Source organism: Buteo buteo, chromosome 11 (assembly GCF_964188355.1).
Source record: "Buteo buteo chromosome 11, bButBut1.hap1.1, whole genome shotgun sequence".
Lineage (NCBI taxonomy): Eukaryota > Metazoa > Chordata > Aves > Accipitriformes > Accipitridae > Buteo > Buteo buteo.
The window spans coordinates 34,901,684-34,917,122 of record NC_134181.1 but is presented as its reverse complement, the minus strand read 5'-3'; the positions used below and the strand labels follow the sequence as shown (position 1 = coordinate 34,917,122).

Below are 15,439 nucleotides of genomic sequence, written 5' to 3'. Positions count from 1 at the left end.
CTGGGCCACATTTACTTCATATGCTAACAGTTAGCTTACACAAAGCTTAGTTTTGCATTATACTGGCAGATAGATCATACAGTAGAGACTAGTGGGGAAATTTACTGGCAATTAATCTGTTGGTATTTTTAAGCCACTAGTATTCTAGACCATTAAGCTAGAGGGAAAAGGAGCTCTATTAACAGACTAACTTGTACCCGTCTATGCAGGGGCTCAGGTAACCAGCCTAGCACTAACTCTCTTACCTTGATTTGAAGACACTGTAGCTATGGGTGATCTTCCTCGTACTTGTCCCTGTTGAGTTACCGTTGCTGTGGTCACCGTGCGTTGTACTTGAGTGCTTGGGAAAACTACGGTCCTGCCCTCAGGTTTCTGACCGTACTGAACGGGTTGAAACAACCTGAAAAGAGTATGAAAAGTCGAAGTCTACAGGAAGATCACAGTTTGGCCTTTAAAAATAAACTCTTCACCCAAGGAAAGTATAAACTGATCATATCAGATGCTACTCTCTTTCTCACAGATGGCTGAAGCTGGCAAGACTTATCACTTCAGCAAATTTCATGTGTGGACACTCTGTAAAGTCATTTTGCTAAGTCCAAGAAAGAAGAAAAGTTTCATTGCCATGCATCCAGTTTAATGCAGGATGAATCAGAATTACAGCAAACAGCTTAGAGTCTAGCCCAACATCTGGAAAAAGAATGGGGCTCTTGTATCATTTCCAGAGAGACATCAACATGCCGGCAGGTCATCAGGCAGCTCCTTTGCATCAAAAAAACAGTTCTACATTACTCTGAAACCACTACTTCGCTAGGAGAGAAATACTCTTAAAAAATTTACTGCTATAAAACTTCCTATGTCTCTTACAACACTGCAAGCACAGCTAACACTGTAGGCCCAGCTTAGTCTTGAAGCATTATCTCCATGCTGATTTTGCATAACAACACTCACTTGCCATAAACAAGGACCCCAAGAATAAAATTCATTTGCTGGTGAAGTAAAAACTATGGGAAATCCATAAACAAGCTTCAAATAGAATTGTATGCCTCAATAAACTATTAAAATAGAATCCCTATTTTCCAGGGTAAACAAGAAAGCAACAGAATAATAAAATGCAAAGTCAAGTCTGAGGTTTTGTGTGAATCACATTACCAGAGATGCAGACAGAACTCTGTAAATATAGCAACAGAACTCCATTTTCCTCCTGTAATTCTAGCTTAAAAGGAGAGCAGTTGTACATACCTGCTTGGTTTGAGCTTCACTGGGTTGGGCCTAGCTGGTGGTGGTGGGGAGCTGTAGATTTCTTCAATCAACTTTCTAGTAACCTTTTGTTTTGGCAACATTTGTGCTTCATAATGAGTCATTTTGTTTTCCATTCCAATGAGATCAAAAAGAGACAGGTCTGACTCCTAGGGATATTGTAAAATAAGGTTTGTTTTATGTGATGACCCAAACAGTTAAATCCTCTCTATGTTCTATGCTGAATTCATTTTCTATATTTTACTTTTTAACTTGAAATAAATGCTGTAAGTTTAAAAAGTAAACTATTAATTATTAGCCAAAACTGTCTAGAAACCTTGGAAATATATCTCAAGCTGATAGTCCCATTTTAAGCATCAGCGTCAGAAGAAAAAGAATTGAAATCATTAGCCAGTCATGGAAATCAAAGCAAGGCACATTTAACAATTCTTCATATACCATAATTTCCAAAGAATTAAGTAGAACTCTTAGAAGGTGTTTGTTAACTATCGGGCTCAAATGCCAAACTATAAAGGTACACATATAATTTAGTAGAAAAATATGAAGGACGGAAACGAGATCAGCCAAAAAGATCATCTCATCCGCTCCATTACTCATGCTTCTCTCTAATGCAATTATTTCCTTTGATTATCTCAAAGAGGGGGATCACTTCTTTAACGATAACACAAATAGTGGTACTTCAAATGGATTGACAGAAGTGTACTAATTTAGTCACTGAATCAATGTTCACTCTTATGTGATAAGTCTTGCTCTCCTTTAGCTACTGAAAGCAGAAAGAAAATTACAGAATGCCATAAATAAGCACTGTGCTACCCAGAGTGTTTTCAGTGTTGGAAAATTACTGCAAACATGAGTATGATGAAAGCAAAGCTAATTTCTCTTTGACCAAGTAGTTCACGAAAAATTACTGATTACAAACCACTTGAAAAGTTCAAACTACTATTACAAAAAAGAGATGCAGTAAGTATGCACTTGGTAGGCACAGTTACAGAATAGTGAATTCTTTCTATTTATAAACTTTGGGTAGACATATGACATATAAGAAACAATATTAAGTACTGAAATTCAACAAGGGCACTAAGAGAAAAAAAACCAGTTTACTCTTCTACTCACCTTCCAAATATCCCTTTCTAGGGCACTCAGTACCAGAGATGCAGTTCTGTATTCCAGTGTTTCTGATACATAAGAGGTACTTGAAAGTCGAGGGTTTATCAGATCAGGGTGATTACAAATCCGTTGCAACTGCATCAGGACATGCAGGACACTGATGAAATGTCCACTTTTGAGGGCTTCTTGGGTTCTACCAAATAATTTATACAGAAATACATTAATTTAAGTATAGCTTTTATGGAGATGTCCCCAAACCACCAAGGTGAGAATGTGCAATGCAGTATGTTATGCAAAAGTCTTAAAACAAGCTTAGATTTTACCTAGGTCTTTCTAGAGCATTTTAAGTAGCACTGTACCAAATGTAAATTTGGAAACATGAAATTTAAGGACCAGTGCTACCTTACAGTCAAATACGACCTAACCACCTCCCTACCCTCTACCTGCTTTGTTTCTGTTTCATCCCTGCACCTATCAATAACCACTTGATACCACCGCACAGGTAAATGGGTGGGTGCAAGGAGAAACACTTTGGGCTTTAAGAAATAAAGAACCACTCATTAGAGACAAATCTTAAATGAAAATAGCACAGCAAACCTGACCATTACAACTTGATTTTAGGTTCCAGAGGTAAATGCGTATTTTCCACTAGGCCCATAGCATCACTTGCCTGTAATTTTAATTTACAATGTAATCACATTCTATTCACTGGTCACAGTGGAAAATTTCAGAAAAACACTAAAACACTTCCAACCATGACAATCATTTATCATCTTGCTTAAGCACCAAAAATGACAGCATGTTTTATTTACTGTTTTAACTACTTACCCTGGTTGTAATATGACATCTTCGTACATAGCCTTTTGTCGACTAGAAAGACGACATTTTAGCACATGTTCATATTTCTTTGTTAGCTGCTTTTCAACATCTCTCTTTGATCTTCGCAAAATAAATGGCTGAATCATCTGAAACATTTCATAATTGAGGGGAAAAAAACTTCTCACTTCAAAGATGCAGTTTTACAACAGGAAGCTAAATCTATTCACACCTAACACATTTGATGTGATAAACCTCATATGCCATATATAATCATATTGCTATGCAGAGTTGTATAGGCATTAATTTGTTCTTTAATTTCTGAATGTTATGCTTCAAAATCTGAGCCTTGTATTATTTTTTTAAAAGAAATCTCCATACTATTCCAGTAGCAGAAACCCCTGCTTTCAGCAGGGCTTTCTGTCTGAACCGAACAAAGTGTTAAGAAAGGCCAGAAATTTCAAGCTGAACCACATCTTTTCATTTCTTCCTTTTTTTTTCCCCCCAACAGTTTAACTACTGTAGTAGGACAGATGAGAAAAAAATTAAAACATACTCTGTGTAACCTGATGACCAGTTTATGGCAATAATCCTGGTTCTCCTCATTAGCTGCTTTTACTGGAAAATCTAGATAAGGTCTGGAAATTCCCGGAATCAGAAAATGTACCATGGTCCACAACTCCATCAATGTGTTATGCAAAGGAGTGTCTATCAGAAGCAAACGATGCTGGCTGTGAATAACAAAAGAAGATTTTTAAATGATACAGCATTTAGCTAGTATCATTATGAAAAGGACACCAATATTAAAAATACTTTAGTGTAGCTTTAGGTTTGTCAGATACACAGAGGAAATAAGTAATGCTAATAAAATTAAATCTAGGATAAATTATCTTTTTAGTCTTGAATATACCACCAAACTAACTTCCTCATTGCAGAGTATCAGAACATACAAGGAGATCTGTTTGGGACCACAGAGTATCAGCGAAGAAGAGTTACAGTGTTATGACAGTGGCAACAGAAACATCCTGGCCATGTCTCTGAATCCTAATTGTTTCAACTAAAGGCACCTCTGCAAGTGCATGTTGCACAAGAATTTGGGCAGACCAAATCAAGAGGTTTTTTTCTCAGTTTTTTGTTGAGAGAACTGCGTGACATGAAGAGAGAAAAACCCACTGCCAGCAGGAAAACCATTTTCTGCTCCATACCTGCGGAGACTGAAAAGCGCCTCCCAGTGTTTCTCAGTCATGTTCTTTATTTGTTGCATCTCATCTACTATTAAGTATTTCCATCGCATTTTCATAAACGCTGGGTGGCCTTTGAACAGCTGTTTGTAGGAAGTGATACACACATTGAAGCTGTTGGGTTCTGTCCATTCCTACAAAAAGGAAAGAGAGGATGAGACAGAAAAATTAAGGCAGAACTCTCAAGTATCTTACAACCAGCTATTTCTTCACTAAGAACAGAAAGATGCTATGACCCAGAGCGTTCTAAAGGACAGTCTTGGCCCTTGAATTATAGTCAGTTCAAAAAGCAGGTTAAGTATTGCACATATTGCTCAATACCACGGAGTTCTAAAAATGCCTTCGAAAATCTAGAACCGTTAGGTGTGAATCTCTTTGTAAACCAACTTGTAGTGTTAAAAACTTCTCATATCCCATCAGGATGTAAGGAACATACAGATAAATGCAGGTTAAAGGTCTTGCCATCTAAAATGCTAAATACAACAGTGAAAGAGTTGCAAAATACAGTACCTGTCTTTTTGCCCTAAGTTCCCTTTGGCTGCCAAAGTAGAGAAGTATTTTCAAGCCTGGGCACCAGCGTTTCAATTCCAGCTCCCATTTCAGTATGTTACAGCTCCGTACAACAACAAGGTGAGGGCCCCAATTACCTACAGAAGGCGAAACATAGCAGTTAACAGTAGAAAGAGACTCCTGACAATTCATGTGGCTTATATTCTCCTCTGATTTTTAAGTGCAGTGCGCTAAATTCATCATTAAAAGTTAGATCAAATAACAACAGAGGTATTTTAATGACTAATCTATTCCTTATTATTTTTCAGACCTCAAGTACCCCTTGTGTACCTAGTATCTATTTTTCCCTCAACTACATCAACTGCTTGAATACGAGATACTACCTTCACAACAAGCTTTGCCTTACTTATATTCTTAAACCATCCTCAGTACAACACTATTAGTAATATCTGAGATGATATACAAGACACACTTGTCCAATTGTTCATATTTACTCCTTGAATTTAACCATCTGTGGCCATCTGGTCATTAAACAATTTGTAAGGCTTTTTTATATTAACAAAACTAGGCTTCAGAAGAATTTTGTCACCTAGAAGGTAACAGCAGATTGATCAAACAGTATACTTGATAAGAAGGCACCCCTATGTCACACAATCTAAGAAAGTTTTTCTGACATAATCTTAGTCTGTGCATCAACTAAAGTCTGATACGGTTCTGCAGAAAAAACCGTGACCCTAGGCTACAATTCACAAAGATAATGCTGGCCCAGTACCTGTCTAAAATTGTTAGGCAAATGAACTTACCTTCATTACAAGCCAAGTGGGCAAAAAAGGCGATAATTTGTACTGTTTTTCCAAGCCCAGCCTCATCTGCCAGAATGCCATTGAGATTCTTCCTGTACAGCTTTGCTAGCCAATCCAGCCCAATCTTTTGATATTCTCTGAGAGGCCCATACAGCAGTGATGGAGTATTGTATTTTACCTGTAATGTGAATGATTTGATAGTTTATTTCTGAGTTAAATTCATGGACCATATCATAAAGCATAACCATTCTATAGTTTAATAACTAGAAAATATTTATTGTAATTTGTTGCTAAAATCTGCATAATCATAAAAAAAGCATTCTTTATGTAAAAGCACACACAGTAGCAGAAAATAGGGAGTCATACCGCTGTTGTTATCCTAGAGCTGCCTTTAGGTAACAGCATTTCTGCTGCAGCAGCAACTTCTGCTATGTCTCGCATATGCTTCTTTGGAGGACTTGATCTGTCTATACCCTTGTACTGGTCAATGCTGAGAAGGGAGTCTATGAGGACAACTTCTTTCTGAGGACTTTCCCTATCAGAGATATGGTCTTCCATTTCTATGAGAGAGAAAAATTACACTGGCATTTAAAATAAACGTCAGTAGCGGTTACACAAAGGAATTGAGACGGTTAGAATTCAGACAGGGGTCTAAAAGGAGGCAGCTAACTTTCAAAAACAATTTCATGATTTTCAGGCTAGTCAAGGTAAAATGAAAATAGCCTATGCTCAGGATCATGTTCATGTTCTGGACATTCACACTAGCTACACTACCATGACCATTAGCTTTTCACAAGTCCTAGGGAGGTCCTCTAATGCTACTTAAAACCTACCCTCAAATATGTAATTCTATCATCACGTTAGTACAGAACAGACGGCAAATGTGTAATAATAGCTAGCTATGAAGTGTGCTGTTTAATTCAATGCAGAGAGGCTCTTCTATGGCTCACTATTGTTCCTGAGAATCTCATACTTCTTGACTTTAAGACAGGCAAACACCACCCTCTTTCCATAAACTGAGAAATGAAAAAAAAAAATAAAAAGGAAGAAATTCGTCACAGACCACTATCCAAAAATACTTAGTAATAACAGGAATAAGACTAATTTTTCTAAAGAGCATTCCAAATGCTTAGCAAGAAAGCCACTGTACTTTCCATTCATTCTTATATATAACATTCTTCTTCACTTAAAAAATAACATTTTAAACGTGATTCACTCAATATTTGTTTTCCCCTAGTATAAAATGTCTTTTAACAGAGACCTGAAGAGCCAATCAACTTATTTCACCTTGTAAGTCAGCACAACTTCTTCTAAACAAAAAGTAATTTACCTTCCTCACTGCTATCCTCTTCACTGTCAGGCTTCGGCTGGGGCCAGTGAAAATTTTCTGCAAAGGCACCTTCATACATCTTTAGTAAATCTTCCAGAGGCAATTCAGCTGAAGGTCATTAAAGGATTTAAGTTTAAAAATATTATAATATATATAATATTTAAAAATATTTAAAAATATCAAAACTTGTAACAATCAATACCGTTGGTTTTAATGTCATTATATTCTTCACAATTGTATAAAGTTTGCTAATCAGAAGTTAATTGAAGAGGTAATCATTAGGTGGATGATGGCAATATTTATTTAATGACCTTGATTACAGAGAACACTTGGCATTACATCAAGCAGTTTACTCACCCAGAGGGCTTTTTACTATATTACAAACCCACCATACAAACTGACAGTAAACCACTGCTTGGGGAGGTAGGGGCATCAAATCCAGCTGAGTGGTTGAAAGACAGTTCAAGACTTCAGAATTTCAAAACTGAGCTGTACCTCAACCCTGCTAAACAGTATCTCCACGATCCCTGGTCTGATCTGTTGAAGCAGGAATGTGCATGCTGGTGGTGGCCAATCAATCAGGAAACATCCTCATTAGGAACTTGGCTGACTGGCCAAGAGTTATAATCCCTCCAACTGGCCAGCTGGCTGCAGCCACTAAGCTGCCAAACAGACCAAACAAACAGATTTGGAAACTGCATATTAACTGCCAGGCGGGCTTAGCTTAATGGGAAGCTTGCCTCTAAAAATCAGCAAGGTTTTTAACACAATAAGTGAAGTGATCCCTATGGGATGCTTTGCATACATCAAGCTCCCCATAGCAGTTATTGTTACATTGCTAATGAAAGAGAGCTGCTAGCCAGAGCATTGTTCCTAAAAGCCCCTTACCTTCAAGCATTTATACCGCCCCGCAGACCAGCACTTCAGGGCCCTTTCAGACCTATCAGGTGGGTCACAAAACCCGTCTGAGATACTCAGGACAGTTGATGATAAAATGTTCATGTTCAATCTGATACAATTCTGGTTTTTAGTACTTATGATGTACTCCTAGAACTTAGGTTGAGAGTCTTTTGGTGTGAGGTTTTGAAGAAATGCAGTGCTTCAGTAGAGAAATACTTTTTCTCAAGTCACCTTGTGCGATAACTAGTATATAAGTATACAGACTGCTTTATAAAGTACAGATGTCCATCATTATCCCATAAACTGCTACAGCTTTCCAAACAGAAAAAAATAAATTCAGATTACATATGACTGAACATCTGAATGCATTCAACTTCTCATCTAGAACCCTATTTACAAATACAATAACTGCTGTGTGTTTTCACCTGTTGTTTCAGAGCCCACCACAGAGAAGAATCAAGCTATACGCCTACCTTCTTTGGCTAGATTAGACAATTCAGTTTGATGGTTTATGTTTCCTTCTTTAGCTTCTTGTTCTTCAATTGTTTCTTCTTCATCTTCAACTAAAATAAAAATAAATGCTAATCTTGGCATTCAAATTACACAACAATTCAGGAAGTTTGTAATTATATACCCCTGAAGTGTACTAGTATAGAATATTACAAGTTAGCAGGATTCAAAAAGAATGAGACATGTATGGAAACCAAGAAAATCTGAAAGCAACTATATGTAGAACTTAGAAGTGAAAAGGGGAGAAGCACTTCTGCCTCAGGTCAGAAGGCAGTCTTGAACTGTTAAATGTTGGTTGACAATGGTCAGAGACAGATTATTCTGTAGCTTTAAACTGGGGATTTTCTTTGTCAGAAACATGACACAGATGTCATCACAAGAAGGCAACTGAACTAGATGGGTAATTCAGACTGAAATCCTCAAAAGAAGTTTAAGACCACTAGTAAGGTTTAAGAAACGAAGGGATGAGGACAGAAAGAATTAAAATCCACTAACAGTGATGCCAGCGTGTTTTCAGGGAAAATTTTATTTTCAAATTTTCACTGAAGCTCTTTTAAGGAAAATTTACTATCTAACCGCCTGTCTAATCTCTCTAAGAAATGGATAAAGGTTGGTATTTGGTTTGTGAAAAGCATTGCATCCATGTAGTAACAGACTGAAAACCTGTGGTTTCAGGGTTTTAATATACAACTTATATACTACACTATAGATGCACAATTTTGAAAAGTGACTTACCTTCCTCATCAGTCAAAGATGTGCTTGCCTTTCTTTTCCTTCCAGATGATGAAGAACCCTAGCATTAAATAATTAAAATATTTAAAATAGTAGAAAACAAAGGGAGGTTTCTTGTTTGTTTTTTTTAAAGAAAGCACAAAGTGCCTTGCAATCACAACAACATTTGCTATAGACACTTAACACCTATTAGTCCTTTCCTGGTCGTGCAAAAACAGATACTCTGCTTCTGTACTGAAGGCAGCGTGCAATCAGCCACTTCAAGTGTTTGTGGTTCAAATTACTCAGGTCCAGCTGTGGCACAGAGCCATAGTACACTCTTTCCCTTAGAAACATTACTGAGGCACAAAACTCTTACCCAGAGTGGTAAGATGGCACAGGCCTACAACTGTTCACTCTCAGCTGTCCTGCATACTCTCTAGCATGGTTTGGTCTGTGCAAATTAACACTCACAGACAGTGCTAGGCCACAGTTTGGCTGATAACACATGCTAAAACTTGTTCCTAACAAACAGGAAATTTAGATGCAGGCGTTCTGCCTGGTGAAAGGAGAGCATTTCAGCACGTGGGCATCAGCTGTGCCATGCCAGATGGCTCGGGGCCTCGGAACAATCACTCGTCCATTTTTTCCAATTGCATAGATGTAGCCAAGGAGTCCTAGCACACATTTTGTTTAGGGCAGAAGATATTTAAGTTTCATTCAGTTTGATCCATTCTGTAACATATACCTACATCTCTCAGTAGATAAATCACCATTGAACAGCTGAAAACATGCTTTCATGCCCCACAAAGTTTACCCCTGGTTACAGTAGATGAAACTACTGCCCAAAATGAACTGGCAATTAATTTGTACGTTTTTTTGGTCTTGCAATCTTAGAATGAATGATTCAAAGCCACTCAGTAAGTATGAATTTTTACTTTAAAAGACATGTATTAACCGCAATTTACTTCCCCATTAAAAAGCTGTGGCTCGTAACCAGAAAAAAATTACATTTGTTCTTATAACCATATGGTCAATTGTTAGTAACTACACAGAAATCCGTTTATCATCACCATATATTTAAGGAAAACACTTCATGTTTATAAAAACTTTTTCACCATTTTATACAGGTAGTCATATTTAAACTAATCTGATGGGTTTTTTAAGAAACAAAAAGACTTACCATTTCACTTTCTTTTTCCAATAAAAGGTCTTCTGTAGGTTTTGTATCCTTACCTGGAAAATTATTATACTTGATGTATGCATTAGTCACTTACCAATTTTACGTTTCTTACATGAACTTTAAATGCATTCAACATAAAACACAAGAAATATTAACAAAATCTAGCACAAAACCATGAAAAAAACCCATATCTCATAGTTCAGATCTATTTACAACCTATTATTAGCATCTCACAATTCTACACCAACAAGATTAAACTCCACTGAGTGAAATTATGTGAAACAATACCATCAGAATTTATACTGGATTTCTTATGAAATGGAATACAATTACCTTTCCTTGAAATTCTCTTTAAATTCAAAGCTTTTTTCCTTTTCTCTTGAAATTCAATTTGCAGTTTTATTTCAACAACCTGAAACATAAATCAAGTCTAATAAAGCACTTACACTTTATAAATAAATTACTGAAGTTGAAAAAAACAGTACAACTTGCACAAGTATTAATAACTCGGTATTTTACCTGTTCAATGTTAGACCAGAAGTATTCTATTTCTCTAGCAATTGATGCAGCAATTCGCCTTAGTTTGTTTTGTTCTTCCCTTTTAGCTCGCTCTTCATTAAGTTTCTTTTCTTCATGATAACGAGCCACAGTTCTTACCATCTAAAATACCATGAGAGATACCGAATTAGGTTATCTCAAAGAACACATCATTGCATTTTTTAACACTATAGTGGTTATCAGCACCCAGATGTTGACCATAGCTTTACACACATAGCACTTACCTCCAATATTTCTAATTATCATGCCAGTAGAACAACAGACATGAAATTCAAAGGAAAAAAGAAAATACAAGAACTGTAACTAAGCAATCAGGTAGGAAACTCTTAACCCACTACTCTCTCTCAATAAAAAAATTAGAAAAAAATCTACTGAAATTAGCAGCAAACACACAAAAGAAAACTTTTTTTTCAGACAGCACATACGAAGTCATAGAAATCACAGCACAAAATGTCAGAAACCAAAAGTAAAATGAGTTCAAAAAGAGTGTACATACATGAGTGAAAGATCGGTTAATGGCTGTTAAAGACTGACTCGATTGCACCCTTTAGCTCAGGAGGTCCCTAAAACATTGACTTCGAGAAGTTTGAAGCATACTGCCAAGGGAAGGATCATATCACATTTGCCCTTCCTGTTTCTCCTATTCTTAAAAACCCACCATTGGCCACAAGTGGAATAAGTGCTTCAAATCCAGATTTAAATTATATTCAAAATGCAGATCTTCATTTTACAAAATGATACACCTATTTCAATACTTTGCTTATAAGGAAGAGAGTTCCAAGTTTCCATCATTTCAGAATATACAATAGAAAACAACATGGCAATTTAAACTAATGACCTTCAGTTGCTCTCTTCATTACCCCAAACCAGTCATAAATGTATCAAAAGAAGATGCAACATTGCTAGAATCCATACAAAACTCTTGCTTATTGCAAATAAACAGATTTTACATATTTCATCTCACACCACCCCAATTTTCATTCCATCACTGACTTAATTATTCCTACTGTGCTGCTCTCTTCCCCTATGGAAACAGTTCTCTATCATGTTTCCACTGCTGTCCTTAGAACTCCATGGTTTCTCCTTCATCATTTTCTGAGATTAAGAAAGAAGAATTAGACAGACAACCACACCCAATGGAAGTTATTTACAAAATTCTACATTTATTCTTCAATAAGAGGGAATAACTGACTTGTGAGACAGGCATGATAGCTGTACTTTTTAAGTATGACACAGTCAACAAATTGACTGGGACCCCTAAACAAGCTATTTGATTTCCAGAGGAATAAAATCCACAAAATCCAAAATTATCACAATCAATACAATTATCTAGTCTGTTTCAAATGCTAGAATATCCAAAGCTGACAACATGGCTTCTCATTTAAGTTAAAAATCAGTGCCTTATATTCCTATCACTTCTATCTGTAGAAAAAGATCATTTAAATAGCTTTGCTAGAAAGCTGAGTGATACCAAGAACAATTGGTATCTGAGTCAAAAAATGTTTTTCAAGTACCTTCTTAGCAGTTGCCATCTTCCACTTTCTCTCTTGGGCAAAATCAGTTGCCATCCACTGCATTTCTTCCAGCAAATAATCCCAGTGAGATTTTGGTCTTGGAGCCTCTTGGAGTTTAGGCAATCGCCTGAGGGACCATAAACCCTCCTTTCTCAGTTCTGCTATTCGCTGATGGATTTGATTTTCCTTAAAAAGAAGTACATATAGTTACAACGAAGCTGCAGAATGCACCTAAAATAGTAGCCAAATAGAAAAATAATAATTGCTGCCACTTCATTAAAATAATTGACAGCAAAAAAAGGTGTAACAGCATGACACATGCATTACAAAAATCAAGTCTGAACACTGCATCAATGAAAAAACTACGGGACTAAATTCAACTTACACGTAAAAAGAATCACAGTACTTCAACCTGTATTACAAGAGGTACTTTATTAAATAACAGGATAAAAAACATTCACTGGGCAGCACAAAAAACAAGTTAAGAGACATATGCAAACCACAACCAAATAATCCTTTCTTTTTTTTTCATAAATTGAAATTGCAGATGTATTTATCCACAGAAGATAAATACATCTTCATTATTAATACTGCTTGATTTTGTGAAAAAACAAGTTCTTTTTGATGTTCCTGTTAAATAAGCAAAACAACACCTCCAGTTAGCTATAAAAATAAATAAGGTTGCAGTCACCTCGAATGAGTAGATAGAATCAATATAGTAGAAAGAGAAAGAATGCAACAACAGTATGAAGACCAGTAAGCCTTCAACTTCTCTGAATGCCCATAAAAGCAAAAGTCAGTATAGCAACCAGAATAAAAAAAAAAAAAAAAAAAAAAAAAAGCCCAAAACTACCACACACGCCACCCCTCCCCCCCAAAATAGCCCATTTTCATAACTCAAACGCATCGATCATGTTAATTGTTATCTATGTGTTAACTGTTCATAAGTTTCAGGGAAAACCAAAAAATCTTACCAGCTTTACTTGCTCAGCAAGCTTGTCTTGAGAGTTGTCCTGTGGTAATACTGCCGCATTCTGAGCTGGACTTTGTGTTTTAGGCGCTGCTGCTACTGCTAAGCCTGGTGGTTTTGATGCAATAGGAGACAGGGACTTGTTAGTTGCTGGAGAGGTCCTGTTTGTTTGTACTGGATATGCAGAAGGCGGTGTTGTGCCTGAGATAGTTGCTGGCACAACGGATGAGGTAGGTGGTAGTGTATTTGCCGTAAGACGCTGAGAAGTCTGAGCAGAATCTGCAGATGGTCGTGTCAGAGTCACAGTCTGCCCAAGAAACACATTTGTTAGTGATGACTTTAGGATTCAATACTGTCTTAGTCTACACTACAGCAGAACATAATGCAGACTTTAATTTAATAAAAAATGTACACCTGCATTTTTATAAGGAAAGGATTTAAGTGTCCATTGGAATTAAAAAAAGTTAACATTTTTCCTGTATTTTCAGGAAGATAGTGTTCTTAGATTTTACTGGGCATTGAAACAAACCTATCTTCACCCCAATAAAGTTCACATACCTGTTGCTGTATTGTAGCTTGTGGCTGTGACACTTGGTTTTGTGTCTGTCCTTGCACATGGATTGCTGGTGGCACCTGCTGTTGAAGTGGTGCTGGAAGTGGAGCAGAAGTCAGGGGTACACTCTGAGGCTGGATCTTCACCTGAATCTGAGGCTGAGATGGAGATTCCACTATCTGTGGTTGCTGCTGTGAAAGCTGCAGCGCAGCTGGGAGAGATGTCATGGGAACATTTGCAGGTTGCAGTCTCCCTGGCAGCTGGGGCGGAGGTGTATGCAGACTTGCTGCATTCTGCACAGGAGGGCCTTTAGATGGGTCATACTGTTGTTGACTCTGTTTCTGTCCAGTCAGCTGTACGGTTTGAGGAGTGGGAGGCATTCCACCTACAAAGCAAGAGGAAACACAGCACAGATGAAACTAAAACATCCAATGATCTTTACTAATATAAACAGGAATCAACTGCAAATAGACCGATTTGTTACTTACTTTGCCACAAGACACCATCACTTGAAAATACCACATCACAATCACAAAATAAATCACTATTACAATAAACAACAAAGTATTTCATGCACAGGACTGCAACTAAAATTTGGAGCACAGTAACTATAAAAAAAAAAGTCATTATATGTCTTCTGAATTTCTTATACTTAAAAAAAAAAGATCGGTGAGCTAATGGAATTTAACCTAAAATAACAGCATCAAGTCTAAATAATATTTAGTTCCTAACACATTCACTCTAACACATATTCCAAAGCTTGGCATGACTAATGAATATAAATTTGTCATGATGTTGCAAATTAGGAAGTTTGGTTTTCATAAATCATTGGCTCAGTTCCAGAATTCTGTTTAACCATTTTGCATCAGCACCTGTGACGTATTTCCATGCCCACATGCACCTTTGGAGCCCGTCACTCAGCTCCTTAAACAAACCAGGCATTGCATACCAAGTATTAATTTACATGGAGAAGTGTGTGGTGGGACTAGGATCTTGGAATGCTGGAAGCCCAAGTTTCTAGTCCCATCACTAACATCTCCCTGTTAAATTAATGTGCAATTGGCATGTGGTGACACAGTACCTTGTGCCGTTGGCATTAGCTGTTGAAGAGGAACTCCTGAAGCCACACCCGGGTGCTGAAAAACCATCCCATGACGGCCCACTTCAATTCGTGGTCTCTTAGACGAATCTGTGATATTCAAATTCCATTTATGGCATGGTATAATGGAATGGGTTCAATTTTACAAAGCAACTACACATGATTCCAACATCAGCTCAGAAAGCTACGACTACTATACATGTGTAGCATTTATGAAGAACATGCTCCAAGGGCAGAGTCCCTGTAACTTCAAGTTGGCCATCTCCAATCTTCTTAGCCAGAACAATCAACCTAACAATGTCTCCATGCCTGGCAAATCCAGTCCTATATATTGTGAGTGGAGTGCACTCTTCGCACAGCACCATTCACAATAGATA

At 37.2% G+C, this 15,439-nt stretch overlaps 1 protein-coding gene across 18 annotated transcripts in view; it reads right to left on the bottom strand.

The window, feature by feature from the left end:
• LOC142037264 (E1A-binding protein p400-like) overlaps positions 1-15,439 on the bottom strand; it is a 54,747-nt gene that overhangs the window by 27,424 nt on the left and 11,884 nt on the right. For 15 of the 18 annotated variants that reach the window (XM_075041479.1, XM_075041481.1, XM_075041483.1 and 12 more), the window contains 19 exons: positions 15,045-15,152; positions 13,969-14,348; positions 13,415-13,717; positions 12,441-12,626; positions 10,888-11,028; positions 10,702-10,780; positions 10,369-10,421; positions 9,210-9,267; positions 8,438-8,527; positions 7,065-7,172; positions 6,101-6,294; positions 5,735-5,912; positions 4,932-5,068; positions 4,386-4,555; positions 3,737-3,911; positions 3,193-3,329; positions 2,371-2,557; positions 1,240-1,406; positions 246-400 (listed from right to left, as the gene is read on the bottom strand). In XM_075041479.1, coding sequence (XP_074897580.1) covers positions 246-400; positions 1,240-1,406; positions 2,371-2,557; positions 3,193-3,329; positions 3,737-3,911; positions 4,386-4,555; positions 4,932-5,068; positions 5,735-5,912; positions 6,101-6,294; positions 7,065-7,172; positions 8,438-8,527; positions 9,210-9,267; positions 10,369-10,421; positions 10,702-10,780; positions 10,888-11,028; positions 12,441-12,626; positions 13,415-13,717; positions 13,969-14,348; positions 15,045-15,152 — 3,006 coding nt within the window. The remainder of the gene's footprint in view (positions 1-245; positions 401-1,239; positions 1,407-2,370; positions 2,558-3,192; positions 3,330-3,736; positions 3,912-4,385; positions 4,556-4,931; positions 5,069-5,734; positions 5,913-6,100; positions 6,295-7,064; positions 7,173-8,437; positions 8,528-9,209; positions 9,268-10,368; positions 10,422-10,701; positions 10,781-10,887; positions 11,029-12,440; positions 12,627-13,414; positions 13,718-13,968; positions 14,349-15,044; positions 15,153-15,439) is intronic. The other 3 variants (XM_075041487.1, XM_075041497.1, XM_075041489.1) reach the window with 1 other exon arrangement.